The sequence below is a fragment of the Mesoplodon bidens genome (genome assembly GCF_964165515.1).
Source record: "Mesoplodon bidens genome assembly, chromosome: X".
NCBI lineage: Eukaryota > Metazoa > Chordata > Mammalia > Artiodactyla > Ziphiidae > Mesoplodon > Mesoplodon bidens.
The window spans coordinates 124,784,508-124,808,938 of NC_138163.1; the positions used below are offsets into that span (position 1 = coordinate 124,784,508).

The 24,431-nt window shown below is 41.5% G+C and overlaps 1 protein-coding gene across 12 annotated transcripts in view; it reads left to right on the forward strand.

Moving 5' to 3' along the window:
• The window catches only part of ADGRG2 (adhesion G protein-coupled receptor G2), a 115,736-nt gene that overhangs the window by 75,314 nt on the left and 15,991 nt on the right, over positions 1 to 24,431 (forward strand). For 9 of the 12 annotated variants that reach the window (XM_081222823.1, XM_081222822.1, XM_081222829.1 and 6 more), the window contains 14 exons: positions 1,768 to 1,821; positions 5,248 to 5,303; positions 6,135 to 6,193; positions 8,956 to 8,995; positions 9,465 to 9,502; positions 11,398 to 11,492; positions 12,037 to 12,103; positions 16,013 to 16,404; positions 19,686 to 19,857; positions 20,058 to 20,214; positions 21,914 to 22,057; positions 22,696 to 22,818; positions 23,466 to 23,511; positions 23,634 to 23,737. In XM_081222823.1, the coding sequence (XP_081078949.1) occupies positions 1,768 to 1,821; positions 5,248 to 5,303; positions 6,135 to 6,193; positions 8,956 to 8,995; positions 9,465 to 9,502; positions 11,398 to 11,492; positions 12,037 to 12,103; positions 16,013 to 16,404; positions 19,686 to 19,857; positions 20,058 to 20,214; positions 21,914 to 22,057; positions 22,696 to 22,818; positions 23,466 to 23,511; positions 23,634 to 23,737 (1,547 nt within the window). The remainder of the gene's footprint in view (positions 1 to 1,767; positions 1,822 to 5,247; positions 5,304 to 6,134; positions 6,194 to 8,955; positions 8,996 to 9,464; positions 9,503 to 11,397; positions 11,493 to 12,036; positions 12,104 to 16,012; positions 16,405 to 19,685; positions 19,858 to 20,057; positions 20,215 to 21,913; positions 22,058 to 22,695; positions 22,819 to 23,465; positions 23,512 to 23,633; positions 23,738 to 24,431) is intronic. The other 3 variants (XM_081222826.1, XM_081222825.1, XM_081222824.1) reach the window with 1 other exon arrangement.

The window sequence follows — 24,431 nt, forward strand, 5'->3', positions numbered from 1 at the left end:
AGGGGTTGGCAAACTATGGCCTGTGGGCCAAATATGGCCCACCACTTGTTCTTGTAAATAAAGTTTTATTGGAACACTGCCATGCCCATTTGTTTACACATTGTCTATGGCTACTTTCCCGCCTCAAGGAATAGTAGAGTAGCTGCAACAGAGACTATATGACACGCAAAACCTAAAATATTTACAATAGGGTAGGCCCATTACAGCCAGAGTTTTCTCGCTCATGATTTAAAGGCTGACCTGTGGCCATGTACTTGGAGGGAATTATGGATAACAGCCCTAGCAGTAGGAAAGAAAATTCTCGGTATGAATGAGTAACAAAAGACACGCATCACTGGAAACAAAGGTGCTACTAAAATTTTGAGAAAGATGAGAGATGGAGATGATAGCGTGAAAAGCTTAGTAAGCAATAGACCAATGTTTGACCAAGAACATTAAAGCATTACTCTCCATAGTAATCTATAGTATTTGCATAGTGTATGTGTCCAGTGAGTTATATCCATAAGCACGTATATTTAAAATGAAATCTTTCTCTTTTGGTGTGGGTAGCATTGCTGCAGAACAATATAGAAATCCACATGTCAGGTAACTTTTGGCACCTAAATTCAGTTTGCTCACAGAATCAAAACTCTTGGCTGAAACGTGATGCCTACACACCAAATGTCAACTAAATCATTCTGGCAGGAACCACATCGCATGCACTAACTCAAATTATAATTTTAGTTTGTGTTCAAATTAGTTCTCTTAGGGAAGAAGTAAGCACTCATAAAGTACTATAGAAATAAAATAGCAATCAGGCATTGCATACGTTAATTCTGACCAAACCAGACCTAACAGGGACATCAAAATATTTCTTAATATGACAACCTTCTCCCCTTGGCAGTCTGCTAGTACATTATCAGCATTTGCCCCTCACATTTATTATAGATTTCTTATACTTTGCCAAAAGGATGAAATTAATGAAGGGAAAATTCTCAGCAGAGTAAATCAAATCAAAGAAGAGATGTACCTCTCCTTTCACCAAAGGAGAAACTATTTCTCAGGTTAATACGTATGAAGTATTTTTTCTAACATGGCTTATTTCACCTCCCATTTGCCTCTGCCTCCTTTGTATGCCTACGTCATCTGTTGTACTGGCCATCACTCCATTTTGCCCTCACTATAACTTTTTATCTACTGGCCAGTATCACTCACTAGATTGTAAGCTTGTTGAGGGCAGGGTCTGTATCTGGAAGCTGCCAAAGCCTATAGAATAAGGTAGGTGCTCAGCAAACATTTTTTGAATTTTGTAGTTTTTGCCCATGTGAAATGACATCATGACATCGATGGTATTTCATACATACATTTGCATAAGGAGCTAAGACCAGCATTAGAGTGTTCATGGACTCCCCTGCCTAGGAAAGGAAGGAGGACCTATGAGTAAGGAAGGGCTATTTCATTTAAAGTCTCTATACTCGATTGTATTCATGCTGTTCCTTTTATATTGGACAGAAGAGGGATTAATTGGGAATGGGACAAAGAAATTTTAGGGAGTAGGGGATCAGACACTGACATACTAAAGAATAGTAGAGTCCAGTTCCATAACTGAACTACTAAGAAATGAAAATTCTCATTCCTTTAGTCTTTGTGGAATTCATCCAGACAATTATATCCAACATATAATATTTTTGGTACACGCTTAATGCTTCAATTTGTGAATTCTCTTAATGTAGTGTGTAAGTGCAAGTGTTTACATGCTTAACCCGCTGTGTTTTGTTTTCTTTGCAGGTGTCAAACCCCAGAGAAATATCTGCAATTTGTCATCTATTTGCCATGACTCAGGTTAGTTCTTGTGTACACTACACATTACCAGATAAATTAGCTCCACAGAGAAATGGTTTGTTTTCCTGCCGTTGAGTATGTGATGTGTGCCCCTCTGATTTATCTCCTTTCATCACACCTGGCTACTAAGAGTCTCGAATGAAAACAAAAGCAAATTTTAGATCAGGCTGTAAGTGAGATAATGGGTTAACTTCCTTAATATGAGAACATGAAGCTCTGCACCAAATATTTTTCACCATAGCTTTAAATCCATAGCTAATGCCCTTAGAGTTGATTTATGAACATAATAATGAACTTAGTTATTGAAAGCCAGTTCTTGTATATAAAATCCTCAAGGTTTTCCATAGGACCTTAAGTATTATAACTTAGAAACAGGATGTTGTCTTTTGCTAAAAATAAAACAAACCACTCTACTAGAATGTTGAAAATCTTACGTACACCGAGTTTAATTGGACGCTAATTGCAGTAGTGCCCATAGTGTATTTTGCCATCTCTAACTAGACTGTCCACTCTTTTTAAAAATTAAGATGGCAGTCGCTTGAGAGCATGCTATTTTTGAAATGGGAATATTTTCCCTTCTGCCATGGGCCAGAAGGAATGAAACAACCAGTTTTCTGACGTTGGTTTGGCTCTCTGGGCTCCCTTCCTATTAAAACCAATGAAAGAGATGTGAAAAACAGAAAAACATGGTATGGCAGGTCAGAACTGGACCATGGGAAGAAAGAAGAGGAAGGTAACAAAGTATTTTATAATATTAAAGTCTTAGTGTAGCTGCAGTGATACAAAAAAGCCAATCATTATAGGAATGTTTTCCTTTTATTCTGTTCCTTTTAACAGTTTAATAATTTGTTTGAAAAACATAGGAAACAATTTCAAGTGAAGTAAGTTAAGGTTGGATAGTTTAGAAAACAAGAAAACTTCCATTGAAAGAATGTTCCGCAAACACTTTCTATTTATGTGAATGTGAGGTTTACTTACATGAGCTTTCTGCTGATAGTATGCTCCAAGTCGAATATAGCAGGAAAGTGTTAGCTGGCTTTGGTTAAAGGGAGAAGAAACTTGTTGGATACATTTCACTTTCATATATTGTGGAACTCTCTTCTCTCCTCCTTCTCTTCTCCCTCCTCTCTTACCCTTCTCTTTACTGAATTCTCCATAATTTCGTTATTTTCATGCTTCATCTATGTTTTGGACTGGTGACTAATGTCTAGCTTAGTGTTATGTCTACATGATGTTTCATAATTGAAAATTGAACATTAAGGAAAAAAAAAAACTGGTCATCTTGAATAACAGATGCCAGGAAGCTGGTTAGAGTAATGTTTTCCCCAGTTAAGCTACTGAATTGACCATTTGTTTTAGTGTTTGGTGAAAACAGCCTCTTCAGGGGACCTACTGATTTGTCACCAGAAATTCCACGATATCCTGCCAGAAACTAGAAACCTTCACTTCTTGCAGTTTCCAATCTGGATTCATTAAGGGAAATGGAGGCTGGTGAAAAAACTGAGAGCTGACCAGGTAGAGTTAGGCTGAGGGTCAGAAGGTGGTGGCTTCCTGGTTGCTCTGCTACCCCTGTGCGCTCAGCACATTCTTGAAACTCAGCATGTGCTGAATAAGGCTGAGGGATAAACTTGGAGAATGGAGAGGTGAGGGAGAAAAATTGTGGGTGTCAGCACACACACACAGGCACTAAATAAGTTTTTAAAAGCTAAGAGTTTTGCAAAAATGTACAAGTAATTCTATGCATGTATCAATTATCTTTTTTTTTTAATTTACTTTTGGCTGCGTTGATTCTTCGTTGCTGTGCGTGGGCTTTCTCTAGTTGCGGCGAGCGGGGGCTAGTCTTCGTTGTGGTGTTGGGCTTCTCATTGTGGTGGCTTCTCTTGTTGAGGAGCACAGGCTCTAGGCACGTGGGCTCAGTAGTTGTGGCACACAGGCTCAGTAGCTGTGGCTCGTGGGCTCTAGAGCACAGGCTCAGTAGTTGTGATGCACAGGCTTAGTTGCTCCATGGCATGTGGGATCTTCCCAGACCAGGGCTCGAACCCGTGTCCCCTGCATCGTCAGGTGGATTCTTAACCACTGTGCCACCAGGGAAGCCCCATCAATTATCTTTACTTTTAATAGTTATGTAGTGCATTAATTGAAATTTCAGTATCAATATGCAGAGTTTGAGGTTGTCAGTAGAAAGGTTGCTGGAATAGATAAATCATGTTAATCACTGGCCTAGTGGCGTTGTCAGCCATTAAAAGGGGAAGTGGACCACTGGGTCCTTGGCTGTGAGAATCAGTTGTACTTTATAGTGCAATAAAAGGTGAGACAGTGTGGCCTTCCACCCTCTAGCTCAGGAGTTGGCAAACTACTGCGCATAGTCCCAATAATAGCCTGCCACATGTTTTCGTAAATAAAGTTTTATGGGAACACAGCCATGCCATTCATTTATAGACTGTCTATGGCTGCTCTTACGCTACAACCGCAAAGTTGAGTAGTTTCGACAGAGAACATATAGCCCACAAAACCTCAAATATTTACTTTCTGATCTCTTACCAAAAAAGTTGGCTGCACCCTGCTCTAGTTTATATGATATCCTTGCCCTTCTGATCAGGAGGCCAGTTTTTTGTCTCTGTAGATTATGAAGTGCACACAGTGTACTTCTGTTAAGAAGTCTCTGTTTTATTTGTCTCCAGATAGGGCCAAAGCCCTTCCGAGTATACCCTGCAGGAAATGGCATTGACTGAAATTGAGTTCAGTGTTTCCCAAGGCAAGCATTTTCAGAACAGGGTTTTCTGGCATTTCTGGGGCAAAAGCCACAATGAGTTGTTCAGCTGAAGAAAGGATTTGCTCTGCATTCTGTTCAGGTTTCAAAGCAAAATCTCAACTTTGCTCCTAGGAAAGATAGTGCATTTGGTAGCTGTATTTTATTTTATTTTATTTTATTTTATTTTTGATTTTCATCTGGTAGCTGTATTTTAAAACGAAAAAGAAAAACCCCAAATGGCAAGGAATAAATAGACTTTCGTAAGGCTGTGTAACTGCTGAGAAATCCTTTGTCCCTCCCTCCCATGTCTCCCATAACTGCAACTATAACAGCTTAAAAAGATTTGCAGTGTTAGAGCCACAGTTCCCCAGTTAACATCGTTAAGGGAAACAGTCCTGATGTGAAGCACATAGATAGGGATAAAATTTCTTGACAAGGGGACAAGTTTTGTGTTTTTCTGCATTCCCACATAAAATGTATAGTTGATATTTTCTGAAAATTATACTGATTGATAATCGTTGAGTAACTTTCTGATAAAAAGAAAGTAAATGTGAATAACAAAGAATTTGATGAAATTGTTTATAAAGTAATCTGATAATATTTTTCTGTATTGTATTAATCCTCAAACTTTAAGGATGCAAGTTTCAAATTTCTTTTTGAAAATTTATTTTTAGCCTTTTTTAGAGGTGAGATCATGTTTCAATATGATGAAGAAAGCAATGTTACCCAGGTAGGTTTTAAAGATTTTTTAATTGCAATTTAAAAAGTGAATTTTCATGTATTTAAAGATTTAAGGTTCAAATTATTTCTGATATTTAGCATATTTACTTTTATCACCAAATTTAAATAAAGTACATGTTGTTGAAACATTAGCTTTGTTGAGAGGGCTTGACTTCATGATAATCATGGTATTTTGTTAAAAATTATATTTTAGTTTTCACTAGGTTTGATGCTGAATAGAGTATTTATATGATACAGTTCTATTGCCAGTCAAAATTTAAAATTACATTAGAAACTCCTAGCAGTAAGAAATGTAATATATTGAACCTAAAAATTATCTTCTCAGTCTGATCCTGTTCACCCCATGGGGGATTCAGACACAGTAGTATCAGCCTTCCCATAACCTAGATTGGTTCAGAAGATCCCAGCTAAATATGGTTTGTTAATTCAGTAAATATTTCCTGAGTACCTACTGTGTGCCAGGCAATGAGCTAGGTGCTAGAAATGCAGTGATGGTTGCTACCAAGTGTCCCTTTTTACGTTCACATAGAGAAATTTAATAGTGTTCTTTTGGGGGAGCCCTTGGAACAACAAAAGATAGAAATTAGCACATCAGACTTGCTGATTCAGAATATTTTTTTAAAGAAAACATAAAAACAAAAACTGACTCAGCCAATGTATATTTGATCATTTGCTAGACAATATTCCATGCAGTTAAGAATCACAGTCTTTGGGGTGTAGTTCTTTGGGCACCCAACAAAACTGAAGAACAACTTCTTGTTAGAAAGTGTTATAAAACAAAACAATATTTGTTGTATTCTTAATGATTTTGTGCTTCTAGCAGAATCAAGTTATGGCTAATGGCACCTCAACTGGAATCCTGTCTCTAAGGGAATTGAAGTGAGTAATCAATCTGCTGTTTGATTTAAAACTTAAGACATCAACTATGGAAAGATACTTGTTGCGCTATCTGTACTTTTGGAAACTGAGAATAGGAAAGAGAGAGACCCCAGAGGTCATAAAGAATTGGTTCTTGAGACCTTTGCAAACTAACCATAGTCACCTGTCTTCAACTAATATCCCTGTGAGGCTGTTCTCTTTGATGCTATCGAATTATGTAAGAGTGTCACCAAACCAGATTCGTTTTGCCCAATGCACCGCAAGCCAAAACACTGAGAAGCCAAGGTTTGCAGCACAGAGAAGGGTTTATTCCCAAGGCAGCCACATGAGGAGAACAAGTCTCAGATCTGCCTCCCCAAAGGCCAGGGACTTGGGGTATTTATGAGGTAAAGAATAAAGTGGCAGGGCAGTCTGAGGCTGGGGAGCGTGGGGAGCATGGGGAAAGGTGATTGGAAAAAGGTGGGTAATCTTTGTTCTGTGCAGGTGTTACTAAGCTACAGACCTCTTCATGTTCAAAAATGGAGGCGCTTAGCACCATCTGAGGGTAGAGTTTTCAGCCCTCTGACGCCAAGGACATCGGACGCTCGCGCATGCCCAGTTGGAGGGTCAGGGGTCCTCTCCCGTCTTAACCGGTTCAGCTAGAACTAGACACAGCTGACTCCAAGTTCCTGGAAAACAACTCAGGAAAACATCTTATTGTTTAGGCTACATGCTGCTTGGAGGACATGCAGGTCTTAAAAGGACTTTGATTCGTGAAGGCAGGTTATAGGCGAAATGGATTTGACTAATAATTACCCACGGTTTCAAGAGCTCCATTTGAAATGGTATTTGGGTTTTAATGTGATTTGGTAGCCAGCCAGGTTGAAATAAGAGTTCAAGGTAGGACTCCATGTATACCATTTACTCACGCTTTCATGAGGCATCGGTCATTCAAAAGTCAGAGAGAGGTCTTTGTTAAGTAGACCTCAGTTTACAAGGGTAAGCACAGACAGTAAGAAGTGCATTACAAATAAATGCTCCTAGTTAGACAATAGGTCAAAATGTCGGCCAGCAGACAGTCTCACCTTGACTATCACTGCAAGGGGAAACTTCATGTCTTCGCCCTCATGCAGGGAAGCAGCATCAGAGGTGAAATTCATCCACTCTCAACCTTGCTATTATCTTTCAAAAGAGATTTTCGTAAACTTTTGAACCAAATCCAGAAGCTCTGAGGAGTATCTGTGATGACACTGAAGAGAAAAACTTTTCCAAGGTATCAATAAAAACAAAACACGTGATAGGAAACATGTTTTTAAACTCACAAGTTCGTAAATAGAACACAACCTGGCATACTTGTAAGTAATTCATTTTAGTTGCTAGACCTGAAATATAGATGAGTTCATTTAAAGCCACCAAGCATTTGTTGAACACCTACTATGTGCTAGGCATTGGGGATACAAATGGGGATAAACCCAACTCTCTGAGATGGAAAACTGGGTCTAGAGCAGTGGTTCTCAACCTTGACTGTATATTAAAATCACCTGGGGATCTTTTAAAACCCCTGCTATCCAGGCACACTCCATAACAATTAAATCGGTATTTGGGGCCTGAGTTGCAGGCATTGGTATTTTTGAAAATCCCTAGGTGGTTCCAGCACGAGGCCAATTTTGAGAAGCAGGAATCTAGAGTCTGATGGGAAAGAAGCAGGAAGCAAACAAATGATAACAATACAGTATAATCCCTGCAATGAAGGTGACACGTACAGGCTACCAAAGGATGTTCTGAGTGTGTGAATATAGAGTAGGCAGAGTAGTTGGACATGACTGGAGTGGCCAGGGAAACCCCAGAAAGAAGGTGGCCTCTGAGCCCAGTTCTGCAGGAGCAGCTCCTGCCAGCTTGAAAAGCTAGCTGACTACTGTTGCCGCGATACTTCTCTTCTCTCCAGACCTTCCCTGGAGCCAAGAACTATTGCCCAGTCCTTAGAGCAGGATTTCTCAGCCTCAGCACTGTTGACATTTGGGGCCTGATCATTCTTTGTTATGTGGGGCTGTGCTGAGCATTGTAGGATGTGTAACAGATCCCTGGCCTCTACCCACTAGATGCAGGGAGCACCCTGCCCCCAATTGTGACAATCAAAAATGTCTCCAGATATTGCCAGGTGTCCCTTGGCGGGGGGCAGAGTCAACCCAGTTGAGAATCGCTGCCTTAACGTGAGTCCTTTAACTAGATTTCTTTCATCCTAAGTTCATGGGAAGCTCTGCCACATTGAAGAAATAAAACTGTTGGAGTGGGATTGGAGGAGAGCAATGAGGGAAATTCCTAAAGAGGAGTTGTGAGGAGGGGAAGGCAGGGCTGCGGAGTGCTAGAGGGCAGGTGGGGTCAGTTGGAGAGAGAATGAGTAGGAAATCAGAGACAGAGGGCCCCCAGGGTGAGTGGCTGGCCCCTCTCAGAAATTGTGCCTCCGGCCAGCTCTTCCTCTGGCCCTTTGCCAGAAGCAGCTGCCTGGGGGTTGCAGTAGCCTAATGAAATAAGATTGTTCAACCATAATTTATATCTTGCTGTTGGCTAGAACCGATACAGCTTCTGTCTGGTTAGTTTCCCTTGTCATATGAATAATTAATTTTTCCCACATAGGAATCTCTTGTTATACCCAGTATTTCTTCAGAGTGAACACTGCAAGCAATAAATACCATATGCTTAATTTAATTGCTAAAAATCTAACTTGTTTTGAATTTAACATCACCAATGATCTCCTTCATATCAATTTCTCATTTTATTAACAGGCGATCAGAACTCAACAAAACCCTGCAAACTTTAAGTGAGGTAATTATAGTACATCCTGTATTTGTTTATAATTATTGTTATTATTTGGGGGAGAGCATGGGGTTCTTTATTCCTGAGGAGATATGTATTCAAATTACCCCAAATCTGTCATGTATAAGAATGAATGGGCTAGTTCCACTACTCCAAAAATCAGAACTAGGCTCAATGGATGGACATTACAAGGGGGTAGATTTTCCTGTAAGTAAAACCAAGTTTCTTAAAACCAGGGCTCCAGGAGAATGAGCTCCCTTATGTGGTAAAGAGTTTCCTGACACTAGAGGTATCCAAGTAGAGCCTGTATGGCCTGAATAGCTTTGATCATATGTCATTAATCTGGTAGGAATGTGAATTGGATGATTCCTAGGGGTTCTTGTGGTTTTAAGATTCTGTGATGCTGTGATTAGTCCTTGGTCATCTTGCCTGACATTTTCAACTGTCAAACTAACGTATTTTTTTTCTTTTGTTTCAGACTTATTTTATAGTGTGTGCTACAGCAGAGGCCCAAAGGTCAGTCATTTTTAATACTTTTATGTAAATAACCTTATTTCTCTACTCATGAGAAATAAAGTACAAGGAGTCTTTAGGGTGCAAATTCAAAAGCATTCCTCTAAAATAAATACACATTAGTGACATTTTGGATATATAATTTTTTATTCTTCCAAACACATATCACTGTCATCCATATTCTCATTTCTTCTTTTTTTTTTAATTTTTTTTTTTTTTTGCGGTATGCGGACCTCTCACTGCTGTGGCCTCTCCCGTTGCGGAGCACAGGCTCCTGACGCGCAGGCTCAGCGGCCATGGCTCACGGGCCCAGCTGCTCCGCGGCATGTGGGATCCTCCCAGACCGGGGCACGAACCCATGTCCCCTGCATCGGCAGGCGGGCTCTCAACCACTGCACCACCAGGGAAGCCCATATTCTCATTTCTTTATGAAGCACAGAGGGGTGGGTGGTGTTGGGCCATTTGCCTCTGGTTCTATGAAGCTAACGGTCATCAGTTCCCTTAGCCCCACAGGCCACCAGTAGGGCCAACAAATGGCTCCCAGTGGTCTAGTCAGGGTGAAGGCCACACAGAGAAGGAACATAATATGGAGCTAGGAGAGAAAAGGAGAGAGGGGGAAGGAAAAGATAGGAAAGAAAGAGAAAAGAAGAAAATAAAAAGTGTGTGCAAGGGTCGGGACTTCCCTGGTGGCGCAGTGGTTAAGGATCCACCTGCCATTGCAGGGGACACGGGTTCGAGCCCTGGTCTGGGAAGATCCCACATGCCGCGGAGCAGCTAAGCCCGTGCGCCACAACTACTGAGCCTGTGCTCTAGAGCCCGTGAGCCACAACTACTGAGCCTGTGCTCTGGAGCCTGTGAGCCACAACTATTGAAACCCACACGCCTAGAGCCCATGCTCTGCAAAAAGAGAAGCCATCACAGTGAGAACCCTGTGCACCGCAACGAAGAGTAGCCCCTGCTCTCTGCAGCTAGAGAGAGCCCGCGTGCAGCAACGAAGACCCAGCGCAGCCAAAAATAAAGAGAAAGAAAGAAAGAAATTTATTAAAAAAAAAAAAAAGTGCGTGCAAGGATGAATCAGAGATTGCCTGACAGCTATTTGAGGTTACACAGATTATCATTTGAAATTATGTCCATTGGCTGTCCTGGCTGCATAAGCCAATGGCTTTTAGGTCGATAATCTCACTACCTGAATCTTGAGCATTCTGTGAGAGTAAAAGTCCTATAAAATAACAGTTTCTACTCATCAGACGGTTCATTGGTACAAATAAAGGCAAGTCTTCCGTGAAATTGTAGATCAGATTCCTATTCACTATATGTATTTTGTTATTTCACTTTTCATTATTTGCAACATTAATATTTTGTTGACCTAAACCAAGACAAAAGTAAAAAAGAAACAGAATGTCTTAAATTCCTGGTTATCTGATGACCTGAATTGAACTGCCAGAAAGATTTTGGATTTAAGAGACCTTGCTATTCATCTAGGCTGGTATGTGAAAGGGCTCTCATGATGGAAACACAAATGCCTCCAGACACCAGGCAGTGTGGGTGGGTGGTAAGACTCTAGATGTCAGGATGCTTGTCTTTGCCACCAGGTTTCACCCCTGTATGTTCATGATGCGGGCAGGCAAAACGACTCAGCAGCTGTGTGTGGTCAGAGGGTCTCTGGTTTGCAGTCCCTGTGAATGTAAACCTCTATAAATTAATTCTTCGTCCTAGAAAGTCTTTGGGGTAAAGTTCAGCCCATGATAGGTGGATGTTTACAAGCTTATTGGGGTGACATTGCAAGTTAACAGTGTCAGTGCCCCCTTTCCTCACTCTAAGCTTGAAAAAGCAATTACAAATATGTAGGTAGGTTTCCAGTTTAGTAACACTCTGGTTATATATATTTCTCTTTATAGCACATTAAATTGTACATTCACAATAAAACTGCATAAGACAATGAACATATGTGCTGTGATGGTTGCTTTGCAAACAGTAAAGATTCGACCGATGGGTAAGTTGTCTCTATCTTTATTGCTGTGTTCATTTTCACATGACTTTGATGTGTTCTTTTCAAAATTGAAAATACAGTGAATAAATTTACATATGTTACAGCTTTCTGTTTTGACTCTTGTCCTTGGGCAGTTTTTAAGGAGCTCTAAAAGGTGATTTTTCCCACTTTCTCAGTAAAGTTTCAGTATGCTGTATTGGAAATCATGATAAAACAAACCCTACTGAGAGGGAGAATTCTATTTGGAGTGCTCGATTGATTGCTGCTGGGATATATTTACTCCTGAATTTCTCTTAGGAGGTGCTGAACAGCGATTGACACTGTGTGCATATAACCCCAAATTATTCACTCAGTAAATATTTTTGAGCACCTACTATTTATATGTAATTGTCAATATAATGGAATCCAATTTATTTTATCACCTGTTTTAGACTAATGCTCTTCAAAATCCCATCAGTGTAAGAACTGTTGTACTTGACGGAGCTGAGCCTCTGCCTTGCCTTATTCTTGACCATTTTCTTCTTTCTTTTCTTTTTGTTTCCTGCAGAACAGTGCTGCTGCTCTGTCAGGATCCCCTGCCCTTCCTCCCCGGAAGAGTTAGAAAAACTGCAGTGGTATGTAGCAAATATGCTGACCCTTTTCCTAATAATAATAATACTTAATCGCCATGCTGGCTAAGGAATTTGAAATTTTGACGGTGAAGAAGGGCTTTCAATTTTAGGGAAAAAGCACAGTTTTCTTTTGTATGAAGTTTACTTCACTTTAAACCAATGGTTTGCAATCTTGGTTGCACATTAGAATCACCTGGGGAGCATTGACACTATTCTGACTTCCCACAGCCTCACCAACTGAATGTGTCCTCATATTGAAAAATTTTTCCAGTGTGGTAGATGAGGAATGGTGTCTTAGTGTTATTTGTACTTCTCTTATTAAAACGGCTTGAGCATTTTCTTTTCATATACGTGGGGCCATTTTTTGTATTTTTGTGAATTGTGTGTTCATATCTTTTTCCCACTAGATATTTAATCAGTTTTTAAGAGTAATTTATATATTTCCATATGGTGGATATTAGCCCTTTATCTGTGGTATATGTTGCAAATATTTTCTCTCCAATTTGTCAGTTATCTTTTGACTTTGTTTATGATGTTTTTGTCGTGCAAATTAAATTTTTTTTATGTAGTTAAATTTACCAATCTTTTATGTTATTGCTTGTGGATTTGGAGGCATTATTAGAAAGCCTTCCCCTACGCCTGGCTATAGAGCAATTTACCCTTGTGTTTTTATAGTACTTGTATGGTTTCTTTTTTTGTTTGTTTGTTTTTACATTAGATCCACTTGGAATTTATTCTTATGTAGTGGGAGCTTTGGGTCTAATTTAATCTTCTTCCAATGTCTATCTAGTGGTCCCAGCACCATTTATTAAAAAGTCCACCTTTTCCTCAGTTATCTGAGATGCCACCTTTGTCATATGCTAAATTTTGGTAGCTATTTGGGTTAAACTCCAAATGTTAGGTATTAACATTGGGGGAACCAGGTGAAGCTGGTTCATGGACCCCACTTTGAGTAGTGGGGTTCTAGACTGTAGAACAGTGGTTCTCAACCCTGGCTGTATGTTGGAATCATCTGGGGAGTTTTAAAAACACCAATGCTGGGAATTCCCTGGCGGCCCAGTGGTTAGGACTTGGCACTTTCGTTGCTGGGGCCCGGGTTCAATCCCTGGTCAGGGAACTAAGATCCCACAAGCCGTGCGACACAGCATGTACATGCATGCATACATACATACATACATAGATACATGCGCTGATGCCTGCCTCCCACCCACAGAGCTAGGGATGTCATTGGTCTGGGGTGCAGCCTAGGTTTCTGGATTTTTTAAAAATTAGGCTAGAATTAGATGATGGCCCTTTCATTGCTGGGGCCCGAGTTAGGACTTGGCACTTTCATTGCTGGGGCCCGGGTTCAATCCCTGGTCAGGGAACTAAGATCCCACAAGCCACGCGGCACAGCATGTACATACATGCATACATACATACATACATGCGCTGATGCCTGCCTCCCACCCGCAGAGCTAGGGATGTCATTGGTCTGGGGTGCAGCCTAGGTTTCTGGATTTTTTAAAAATTAGGCTAGAATTAGATGATGGCCCAGTGTCTTTCCAGTGCATTGGTTCTTAAGATTGGCTGTACATTAGAAACACATGGGGCTCTTTTAAAACTGATGTGTCAAGGTGGCCTTCTGGGGTGCTGGAAATACTCTATATTTTGATCTGGGTGGTGATGATAGAGGTGTATACATATTACAATTACAATTTTTATAATTCTTCAAGCTCTAAATGTAAGATTAGTACAGTTTACTGTATTAGGCTGTGCCTCAGCAAAGAAGCACATTAAAATGAATATGGATGCCTGCACCCACCCTAGAGATTCTCGCTCATTTGGTTTGGGTTGGGAGCCCCGGCACTGGTGCTGAAGTGCTCCAAGGTTTCTAACGTATAGGTGGTGTTGCCCGCCACTGCTCTGATGCTCACCACGTACCTCACCCGGTGGGTTAAGGGCTCTGATTAGCAGAAGTGATGAGAGCAGTACAGGGCAACCTCTTCATGGTTGAGCCCAGCGAATGGGAGCCCCATGCTAAAGGGTCCAGCTGCTGCAGCCCCCAGATAATATGAAGGAAATTTAATTTACACTTCTCAAAGCACCTTTGCCACAGCTTGGCCAGATGGGTTGCCGCATTATACAATTTAGGGAATGGAGGCTCAGAGAAGTTGGGTGGATTGCCCAGAGGAGTAGTGAGAGCTGGAGCCCCAGCCAAGGCTTCGCGACTCATCATCTTTCTGTCTGGCACTCCTTTGTCCATACTGCTTCCCGAACATCAGGCCGTGGGGAGAGGCTTCCAGCTGGGTGCCTGGCCCAGACTGGGTTGAGCCAGCATTTCTTTTTATGGGTATGACTTTCCTTAGGTCTCTCAACCTGATATTCCTCCCTCCTCTAACCCAAGAGAAGCTCCAAGAATACATTCTCACTGGTGTTCTAAGTCACCATCTAAAACTGGATCCATCAGAGTCTTCCCTGGGTGATAATTTGTTGCCTTTTCCCCTGAAGACTGGTGGATTTTGTGCCAGATGGTAGATGAGTTCTTCTCAGTCTTCCATGTCATGAAAATACATGGGCCTGGGAACCTCACCCCCACTCCAGGACCAACTGAATCAGATACTTAGGAGAGGCCACAGAAATCTCTCTGTTTTTTAAAAAAGTCCTCTACGTAATTCTCAGGCACAGCCAAGGTTGAGAACCACTGGGCTACAGTAACATTGAGGGTGTAGCTGATGTACAAGCTGGGGACCACCCTTTTGGCCCCAGCTTGATCCATTTTTTCATTCAGCAAGCATTTCTTGTTCACATACTATGTGCTAGTTAGGACCATGGCAGGCTATAGCAGTATAAAATTGATTCAGACAGATTCCTATGCTCATCAGTTTCACAAAAATTTATGCATTGTTAACTCCAATTCAAGATTTTCTTGAAACAAAATTCAACACGTTGAAGAACAAAAATGGCAGTGTGATTTACCTTTCCTAGCCAGTATCACCAGTGTGCACGTGAACGACCTAAATTTGAAGTTTCTTGGAAAGGAAAAGCTTATTTGTGACCCACCAAGACCAGTACAAGAATTTGCTGGAATGAAAAATTCCATTCTACAAATTAATAATAGTGATTTCTACATATTTTTTCTTCTATCAATCAATATGCAGAAGATTGTAATTGTAATTGACAGAATTATGTACTTTGGTTGCAAACACTGTAAGAAAAATTTGAAGAACATTTTGTTGTTACTGGTAAATTTAGAACTGCTTTTCAGTTTATGCCATACCACTTTGAAGCCATTGTTAATACTGAGTTGACACGAGTTAGTGAATCTATTATGGACAGACATAGTTTTGAAATGGGTGTGCTTTAGCTTCTAAGTCAAATCAGTTGTTCCAAAAATGATGAGCCAGTTTTGTCAGTGTGGATTTGAATATTAAAGGAAAATGGTATTTTGGCATTTGATTCAGTTTTTAGAAAAATTGTAAGTATGTTGGGAACAGTTTGGGCATGTGATTCCATTTTTTTTGAGAGTAAATTTTGTAAAATCAAAAAAACACCAAAAAAGACAGATTCCTAGTATATGGAAACTACCAGTTGGGTCTCAGGGCATTTAATAGCTCCCCTCCGCAAGAAGCACCTGGAAATGTTACAAGATCTCCTCAACTGACTGATAGAGTCAGGGAGCAGCAGTGAACAAGTGAAGCAGAACTGGGAATTCATGAAAGAGCATCCCTCCTGGCTCATTCCCCTCCCAGGGAGAAGGTGTTGGCAGTGGGCAGGGGCAGGAGGCCAGTAGCAGGTACACAGAAGATGTGCAGTGGCAGGTCCCTGGTGGAGCCATGTCACCGTGGTGGTGTCACATGGTTGCCAGAAGAAGAGATTAGCCTCTGTAGCTCATTCGTGTCTCATGTGCATCTCTCTGATTCTTTCCTTTAGTGACCTGCAGGATCCCGTTGTGTGTCTTGCTGGTCATCCACACGGTTCACCATTTTCTTCTTCCAGCAATTCCATCCCACTTGCTCCTCAGGCCACCATTGTGTCCCAGACCTCCAGTGCCTTCTCTTTTGCTGAGCCCCTAGCTCATCCACCTGTAATCCACAGCCCTCACTCTCCAACAGGGGTGATTCCCCTTTCTTCTCCCCAGCCTTCAGCTCCCATTGCTTCTAGCCCTGCCATTGCTATGCTCCCCCAGTCTGGAACTATCTCTTCCCCTGTGCCTCCCACTGATCTTTCCCATACCCTGCCACCTGTGAAATCCTTACCTCCCTCTCCCACCACGTCTGCCCCTGTGAATGTCAACACGACCAGCACACCTCCTGACAAGACAGGTAAATATGGGGAGCAACGCTGCTCCCACGTTTGTTGTCATCCTGGTCATGTGAAACCCAGCTGCCAGCCTGCCAAATCAAAATACCTGTAATGAAACCACGTTAAGCCTTTGCTTTTATGATGCCTACTTGATTTTGAGAGCTTTCTTTTGGGCATCCTTAGAACATAGATATGGCTGAGTTTGATTGTTTGGTCAAGAGAAATAGCTCTGAGGCAAACACAGATCTCATTTTGTCAAGATGAGTTATTTTACAGGTTTCTTTCTCCCTCAAAAGGTTGTTGGGTCACTGTTTTCAACATTCTGAAGGGAAAGATTTTGAACTATTAAACACAGTAACTCCATTTAGACAGAAGACAAAAGAAAACATTGATGTTCCTGAAAACCAGTCAGTCACAGAGTGCCAGAGCTGGGGCTGAGCCAAAGTAGCCGTGAGGAGGAGAAGAGAATTCAGAAGACCTAGGGGTGGGTCTGCCCAGGCCCTCACAGGCGGTGGGATCCAGAATAAGCCATTTCGCTCCCCCTAACTTAGCCTGCGCTACCTCAAGATGGAAATAATCTCACTAACCTCATAGGTTTGGAACCGTGGCGGACATGACAATGCCATGGAAACTGCACGGGGCTCCCCGGACACAAAGTACGCTTAGGGGTAAAAAGATAAAGGGAAGAGGGAAAGAAGCAGAGAGAATTCTGGATACTCTCTGGAGTTTCAAGCCAGTGAGTAAGAAGCAGGCATTCCTCTGGAATTTGGAGGGTGGGAGGCAAAGCCAACCTCTTGGCGACATGAGATTGGAGCTCGAGTTGTGGTCCTGCCTCCTCTGCCCTGGGCAAGCGTCCCCAGGAGATTTGGAGCCAAATGACTGGAGATGTTTTTGAATTCCACAAGAGAGGAGTGATGAAATATGATATGCCACCTCAACAAAATGTCTATTACGCAGCTGTGCATAAGAACAGCTAGATAGAAACTTGGGGCATTTTTCAAGTCTTGAGTGAAGTGAAAATAACGTGACAGTAAATAGTTGGCACACCATGTTTGTAAGTTAGTAAGTTATAACAGGTGGATAAAGATTCGAAGGGAATATGCAAAATAACAAATAGGATGTTAGGTGGTGAAATTAAGAGACTCCTTTGTTAGAAGACATACAGGTGGCCAATAGGCACATGAAAAGATGCTCATCATTGCTAATTATTAGGGAAATGCAAATCAAAACTGTAGTGAGGTATCACCTCACACCGGTCAGAATGGCCATCATTAAAAAGTCTACAAATAAGAAATGCTGGAGAGGGTGTGGAGAAAAGGGAACCCTCCTACACTGTTGGTGGGGATGTAACTGGTGCAGCCACTACAGAGAACAGTATGGAGTTCCTTAGAAAACTAAAAATAGAGTTGCCATATGATCCAGCAATCCCACTCCTGGGCATATACAAAGACAAAACTAAAATTTGAAAAGATACATGCACCCCCTGTGTTCATAGCACTATTTACAATAGCCAAGACATGTTAACAACCTAAATGTCCATCGACAGATGAATGGATAAAGAAGATATGTTTTTTATATACATGTGTTTTATACATATATATACAATGAAATATTACTCAGCTATTAAAAAGAATGAAATAGGACTTCCATGGTGGTGCAGTGGTTAAGAATCCTCCTGCCAATGCAGGGGACACAGGTTCAATCCCTGGACTGGGAAGATCCCACATGCCGCCAAGCAACTAAGCCCGTGCACAACTACTGAGCCTGCGCTCTAGAGCCCGCAAGCCACAACTACTGAGCCCGTGTGCCACAACTACTGAAGCCCGTGTGTCCTAGAGCCCACACGCTGCAACTACTGAAGCCCACACACTCTAGGGCCCGCGTGCCACAACTACTGAGCCCACACACCGCAACTAGAGAAAGCCCGTGCACAGCAAAAAAGACCCAATGCAGCCAAAAAATAAATAAAAATTTAAAAAAATAAAGAATGAAGTAATGCCATTTGCAGCGACGTGGATGGGCCTAGAGATTATCATACTAAGTGAAGTAAGTCAGAAAGAGAAAGACAAATGCCATATGATATCATTTATATGTGGAATCTAAAATATGACACAAATGAAATTATCTACAAAACAGAAACAGACTCACAAGACATAGAGGACAGACTTGGGGTTGCCAAGGGGGAGAGGGGTAAGGGAGGGAAGGATTGGAGTTTGGGATTAGCAGATGCAAACTAGTATATATATAGAATGGATAAACAATGTACTCTATATAGTACAAGGAACTATATTCAATATCCTGTGATAAACCATAATGGAAAAGAATATGAAAAAGAATATATATATGTATAAGTGAGTCCCTTTACTGTACAGCAGAAATTAACACAACATTGTAAATCAACTATACTTCAATAAAATTAAAAGAGAGACTTCTTTGTTGTTAGACAGGTTTATATCATTGTATCCCAATTAAAAACACTACTAAAAATCAGGCTTACAGCTGGTAGTCCAACTGTTGATTTCATAATATTCTCCTTTCCACAAAAAGAGCTTTTAGTTACCCACATAAAGTTCTGTATTCATGCTATAAATTAAGTACATGTATATTTATGCTTATACAGATATACACTAAATACACTAACGTGCTTTTACATTTTTTTTAGTTAACTTTCTTGAAGTATAATTTACCTGCAATAAAATTCATCCAGTTCTATAGATGAATGAAATTTTTATAGTTCTACGAGGTTGGATAAATGCCCACAGTCACGTAACCACCATCATGATAATATAACGTTTCCACTATCCCCAAAGTTCCCTCGTGTCCCTTTGTAGTCAACTCCTACCCACTACCCCAAGCCTCTGGGCACCACTGATATGTTTTGTTTCCCTATGCTTTCAGTTTTTCTGGAATGTCATATGAAGAGAATCACACAGTATGTAGCCTTTTGAGTCTGGCTTCTTTCATGTAACGTAATACATTGGACTGTTGGAGACCTGTCCATGTTGTTGCATTTATTGGCAGTTCATTCCTTTTTATTACTGAGTAATATTCCACTGTGTGGATGGACCACGGTTTGTTTCCTCATTCTCCAGTCGATGGACATTTGGGTTGTTTCTAGTTTGGGACTATTATGAAAGAGGCTACTATCAACATTTATGAACATGTCTTCTTAAGACAGGTTTTCATCTCCTTGGGGCAAATACCTAGGAGTGGGTTTGCTAGGTCACAGAGTCTATGTGTGTTTCTTCATTAGTGATTTTTCCATTATGTGTTCAGAAAGTGATTTGGCTCTCTGTTATAGAAATTGTTCACACCAGCAGCATCAGTGTTTCTGAGCTTGAGAACCAAGTGTCCCGGATGGAGAAGGTTCTTTCCTTAGGCAGCTTGGAGCCTAACCTCGCAGGACAAATGATAAACCAAGTCAGCAAACTCCTTCATTCCCCGCCCACCTTGCTGGCCCCTTTGGCCCAAAGGTATGACTTAGCAAACTGATGTGGTCATGAGAGGGGACCCTCTAATGATAATGATGCTTCTATATGATTAATTAAAGCCAAGTATTTTTCTCCCACGTACGAGGTTCATGATGACTTGTTAAGTTTCTACTCTATATTCTGCTTAGACTGGGGAAAACAAAGTGGGGGTGCTGAATTTGAACGGCTACTTCTCTTTACAGATTGCTAAAAGTAGTGGATGACATTGGCTTACAGCTGAATTTTTCAACCAAGACCATAAGTCTGACCTCCCCTTCTTTGGCTCTGGCTGTGATCAGAGTGAACGCCAGTAATTTTGACACAACTACTTTTGCTGCCCAAGACCCTGCAAATCTTCAGGTACATCCTAATTTATTGTGGAAAAGACCTTTTTTTGTATATGATTATAAGTCCTTGTGTACTTCATTATTGAGGCAATTACTGCTATACTCAGGGGTGATATTCAAAATATTTAACATCTAGAACAATGGGGCGCCACAGAATCAAAAAAAAAGGACATCGGTCTTGGCTGGAGCAGGATCTTGGTGTGCCCAGTGTTAACCCTTTAGCAGCTGGCTTGTGGAAGTTTGGGGGGGGCAGTCAAGTCAGGGAGGTGTCCAGCGGGTTCTAGTCAGTTGGGAGAGACCTGACACCGGCTACTATGCTTTTTTCTTTTTTTTTCTTTTAACATCTTTATTGGAGTATAATTGCTTTACAGTGGTGTGTTAGTTTCTGCTGTATAACAAAGTGAATCAGCTGTATGTATACATATATCCCCAGATCCCCTCCCTCTTGCGTCTCCCTCCCACCCTCCCTATCCCACCCCTCTAGGTGGTCACAAAGCACTGAGCTGATCTCCCTGTGCTATGCGGCTGCTTCCCCACTAGCTATTTTACGTTTGGTACCAGCTACTTTTTGACCCATTTCAGTATTTTTTTAAATATATAAGTTTATTTATTTATTTTTGGCTGCATTGGGTCTTCGTTGCTGCACGCGGGCTTTCTCTAGTTGCGGCAAGTGGGGGCTGCTCTTCGTTGTGTCGCGTGGGCTTCTCATTGTAGTGGCTTCTTTTGTTGCGGAGCACGGGCTTCAGTAGTTGTGGCACGTGGGCTCAGTAGTTGTCGCTTGCGGGCTCTAGAGCGCAGGCTCAGTAGTTGTGGCGCATGGGCTTAGTTGCTCCATCACATGTGGAATCTTCCCGGACCAGGGCTCGAACCCATGTCCCCTGCATTGGCAGGCGGATTCTTAACCACTATGCCACCAGGGAAGTCCCCATTTCAATATTTTAACAAGTGTTAGGACTACACTGGTGTGAATAGTGGTGCTGTATATCAATCCTGCTTCTAGTGTTTTCTATTAGAGGGATTGGGGACTGGAAACATGCAAGTAAAACCAAGTCTCACCTTTAAACTTAATTTGTATAGTCTTCCCTTTAAAAGTTTAGTGCATGTGGTTCTATGATGACTTTGCCCTAACAGGTCACCAAGTTGGTGTGTCTGCTGCTGTGGTCTCCTTGGGCTCTGCAGTTATCCTGAACTTTCTCCCCTCCCACCCTAGCTTTATTGAGATATAATTGACATATAGTATCCTGCACTTTCTGATTGTTTCTGTATATCCTTTATCCTTAAAATGTTTCCTTTCCGGGCTTCCCTGGTTGCGCAGTGGTTGAGAGTCCGCCTGCCGATGCAGGAGACACGGGTTCATGCCCCCGTCTGGGAAGATCCCACATGCCGCGGAGCGGCTGGGCCCGTGAGCCATGGCCGCTGAGCCTGCGCGTCCGGAGTCTGTGCTCCGCAACGGGAGAGGCCACAGCAGTGAGAGGCCCGCGTACTGCAAAAAAAAAAAACAAAAAAAAAACTGTTTCCTTTCCTGCTCTGAGGCCTCATCTCCCTATTACACATCCTCTAATTTCATAGCAATCAGAGAAACAAGAAGAACCAATAGAGACACCACAAATAAATGCCCTTACAGGATCCTCCGTCTTTATTAGGTGTTGTGTTTTCCACCTCTTGATTATACTAGCCCCAGACATCTTTATGATCTTTTACTTGATTTTCAGGTTTCTCTGGAAACTCAGGCTCCTGAGAATAGTATTGGTATTATTACTCTGCCTTCATCGCTGATGAGTAATTTACCAGCTAATGATGTGGAGCTGGCTTCCAGGGTGCAGTTCAACTTTTTTGAAACACCTGCCCTGTTTCAGGTAAAGTTGCTTCTAATTGCTTTTGGTTTAGGTTTTGAGGGGGACTAAGGGAGTTTTATTTCTTTTAATCCTCACATATTCTTAAGCCTGCTATAAGTCACATGAATTGCTGAAAAGCTGTAGTTTATTTTAAACAGGACCTAATGATGCTGCTGAGGATAAATGACAATAACTGACACTCACATAGCATTTATCAACTGCCGTGCAGTATCATAAGCACTTAGACATGTTAACTCTAATCCTCTCAACAACATCATGAGGGAGGAACTATTGAATTATTATCCCAGTTTTACAGATGAGGCTATGGAGGCACAGAGAGGTTAAGTAACTTGCTCAGGAACACACAGCTTAAATGGCTTAAATGGCTTAATGTTATGTTCCCTTTAAGATTCATGAGGGTCTCGTTGTGTCAATCTGTGAAATTTAACTCAGCATTTAGAGCACTGTATAGTGGAATAAGCTCTGCTTCTCATTATGGTCCTTGGGAAAGTCACTTTACTCCCTGCCCCTGAATTCCTGACCTAGGTAGTAAAATAAACAATGTGGACTAAATAGTCCGTAGGGTCCCTTCTAGCTCTAAAATTCTCTGATAACATTTCATTTTCCCTTGCCATCTTGTTGATTCTTTGGTGTGCTAGGACCCTGCCTTGGAGAACCTCTCTCTGATCAGCTATGTCATTTCCTCGAGCGTGGCGAACCTGACAGTCAAGAATTTGACAAGAAACGTGACGGTTACATTAAAGCACATCCACCGGAGCCAGGTGGGAGGGGCCTGTCTGGTCTGTTCATTGACCAGAAACACCTCATGCAAACTATGCCTGTAAGACTTTGCCTGAAAAAAGTAAATTCAGCAGAACCTTAGACCCAGTTAGGGCAGTGTGTAAGACTAGAATCACACAGTCACTCTGCTGGGTTTTAGCATGCCTGATAACTGCCTTCCTAATTTCCAAGAAGGAGCAGTGTAAAAAGCAAGCTCTTACTGCCAGTTTTCAGTGCTTTATATCTGTGGCTACAGGTCTGATTCTCACCTCCAAAGAGAAAGCATCTTAGTTCAGTTCACACTGAGCATCATCTATGACCTCGCTGCTCAAAGTGTGGTTTGCAGACCTGCAGCATCAGCATCAGCTGGGAACTTGCTAGCAATGCAGACCCTCAGGCCCCACCCCAGCCCCACTGAATCAGAATGTGCCTTTTAGCAAGGCCTCAAGGTGATTCCTATGCACGATTGCTGAGTTTAAGTGCTGACCTATATGAGACTCACTTGCTTCTAGAGACCAGTGTAAAATAAGAACTCTCCTAAAATCAGGAATGAGATTCTGAAATTTTAAAATACCGTTTTTTTTCTAATCGCTTTCCAGTTTTTTCAGTTCTGTAAATTAATTATTTGTAGTTTATCTTTCTGTTACAGGATGACTTAACAGTGAGATGTGTATTTTGGGACTTGGGCAGAAACGGTAGGTTCCAGACATAACTTTTTCAGTCTTGAGTGGGTAGGGGAGGGGAAGCAAGGAGGGAGGAGCAGTGATTGGGGCAGTGGCTTTGCTGATCTGGCAGACGCTCTTTCTAATGCCAACAGGTGGCAGAGGAGGCTGGTCATCTGATGGCTGCTCTGTCAAAGACAGGAGGCTAAATGAAACCACCTGTACCTGCAGCCACCTTACAAGCTTCGGCGTCCTACTGGTAATATCCCCACTCTACCTGGCCTTAGATTTGGGTCTGAGGGTTAGCTGGGCATCATACCATGATGTCTAATCTGATGGATAACTTTGACAGGTCAGCAGGTTTCATGATATTGTGGCAAAGTTATAGGCCAATGAAATGACTCTTCTAATAAGCAAATGTACTTGAAGGAAAATACTTGAACATAGAAGTATTTTTTCGCATTCTATTTTTACATTTAAGTTTTTCTTTTTAAGATAGCTATAAGAGGACTAGGGAATTCAGATTAAAATGGGTAATAAAAATAGTTTGTAAGGCACTTTAAAATTTTATAAAACATTTGACATAAGTTATTTTATTTAATCTTCCCAACAATCCAGCAAGATAGGTAGAATAGGGAGTTGTTATTTTCATATTAATGAAGTCAGAATTAAGACTCACTTGTTAGGTAATTGTCTACAGTCATAGAACTAAGAAATATAAGAGCCAGAAGCCAAATTCATGTCTTCTGGCTTCTAGCCTGGTGCTTTTCTGGTGCACCATAATGCAGTGATCAAGTACATGGGCTTTGGAGTCAACCAGACCTGAATTTGGATCCTGGCTCCTCTACTGTGTAGCTGTGTGACCCTGGGCAAATTACTTAACCTCTCTGGGCCTCAGTTTTATTATCTTTACACAATGATAATAATTGCACCTATCTTGTAGGTTTGTTGAA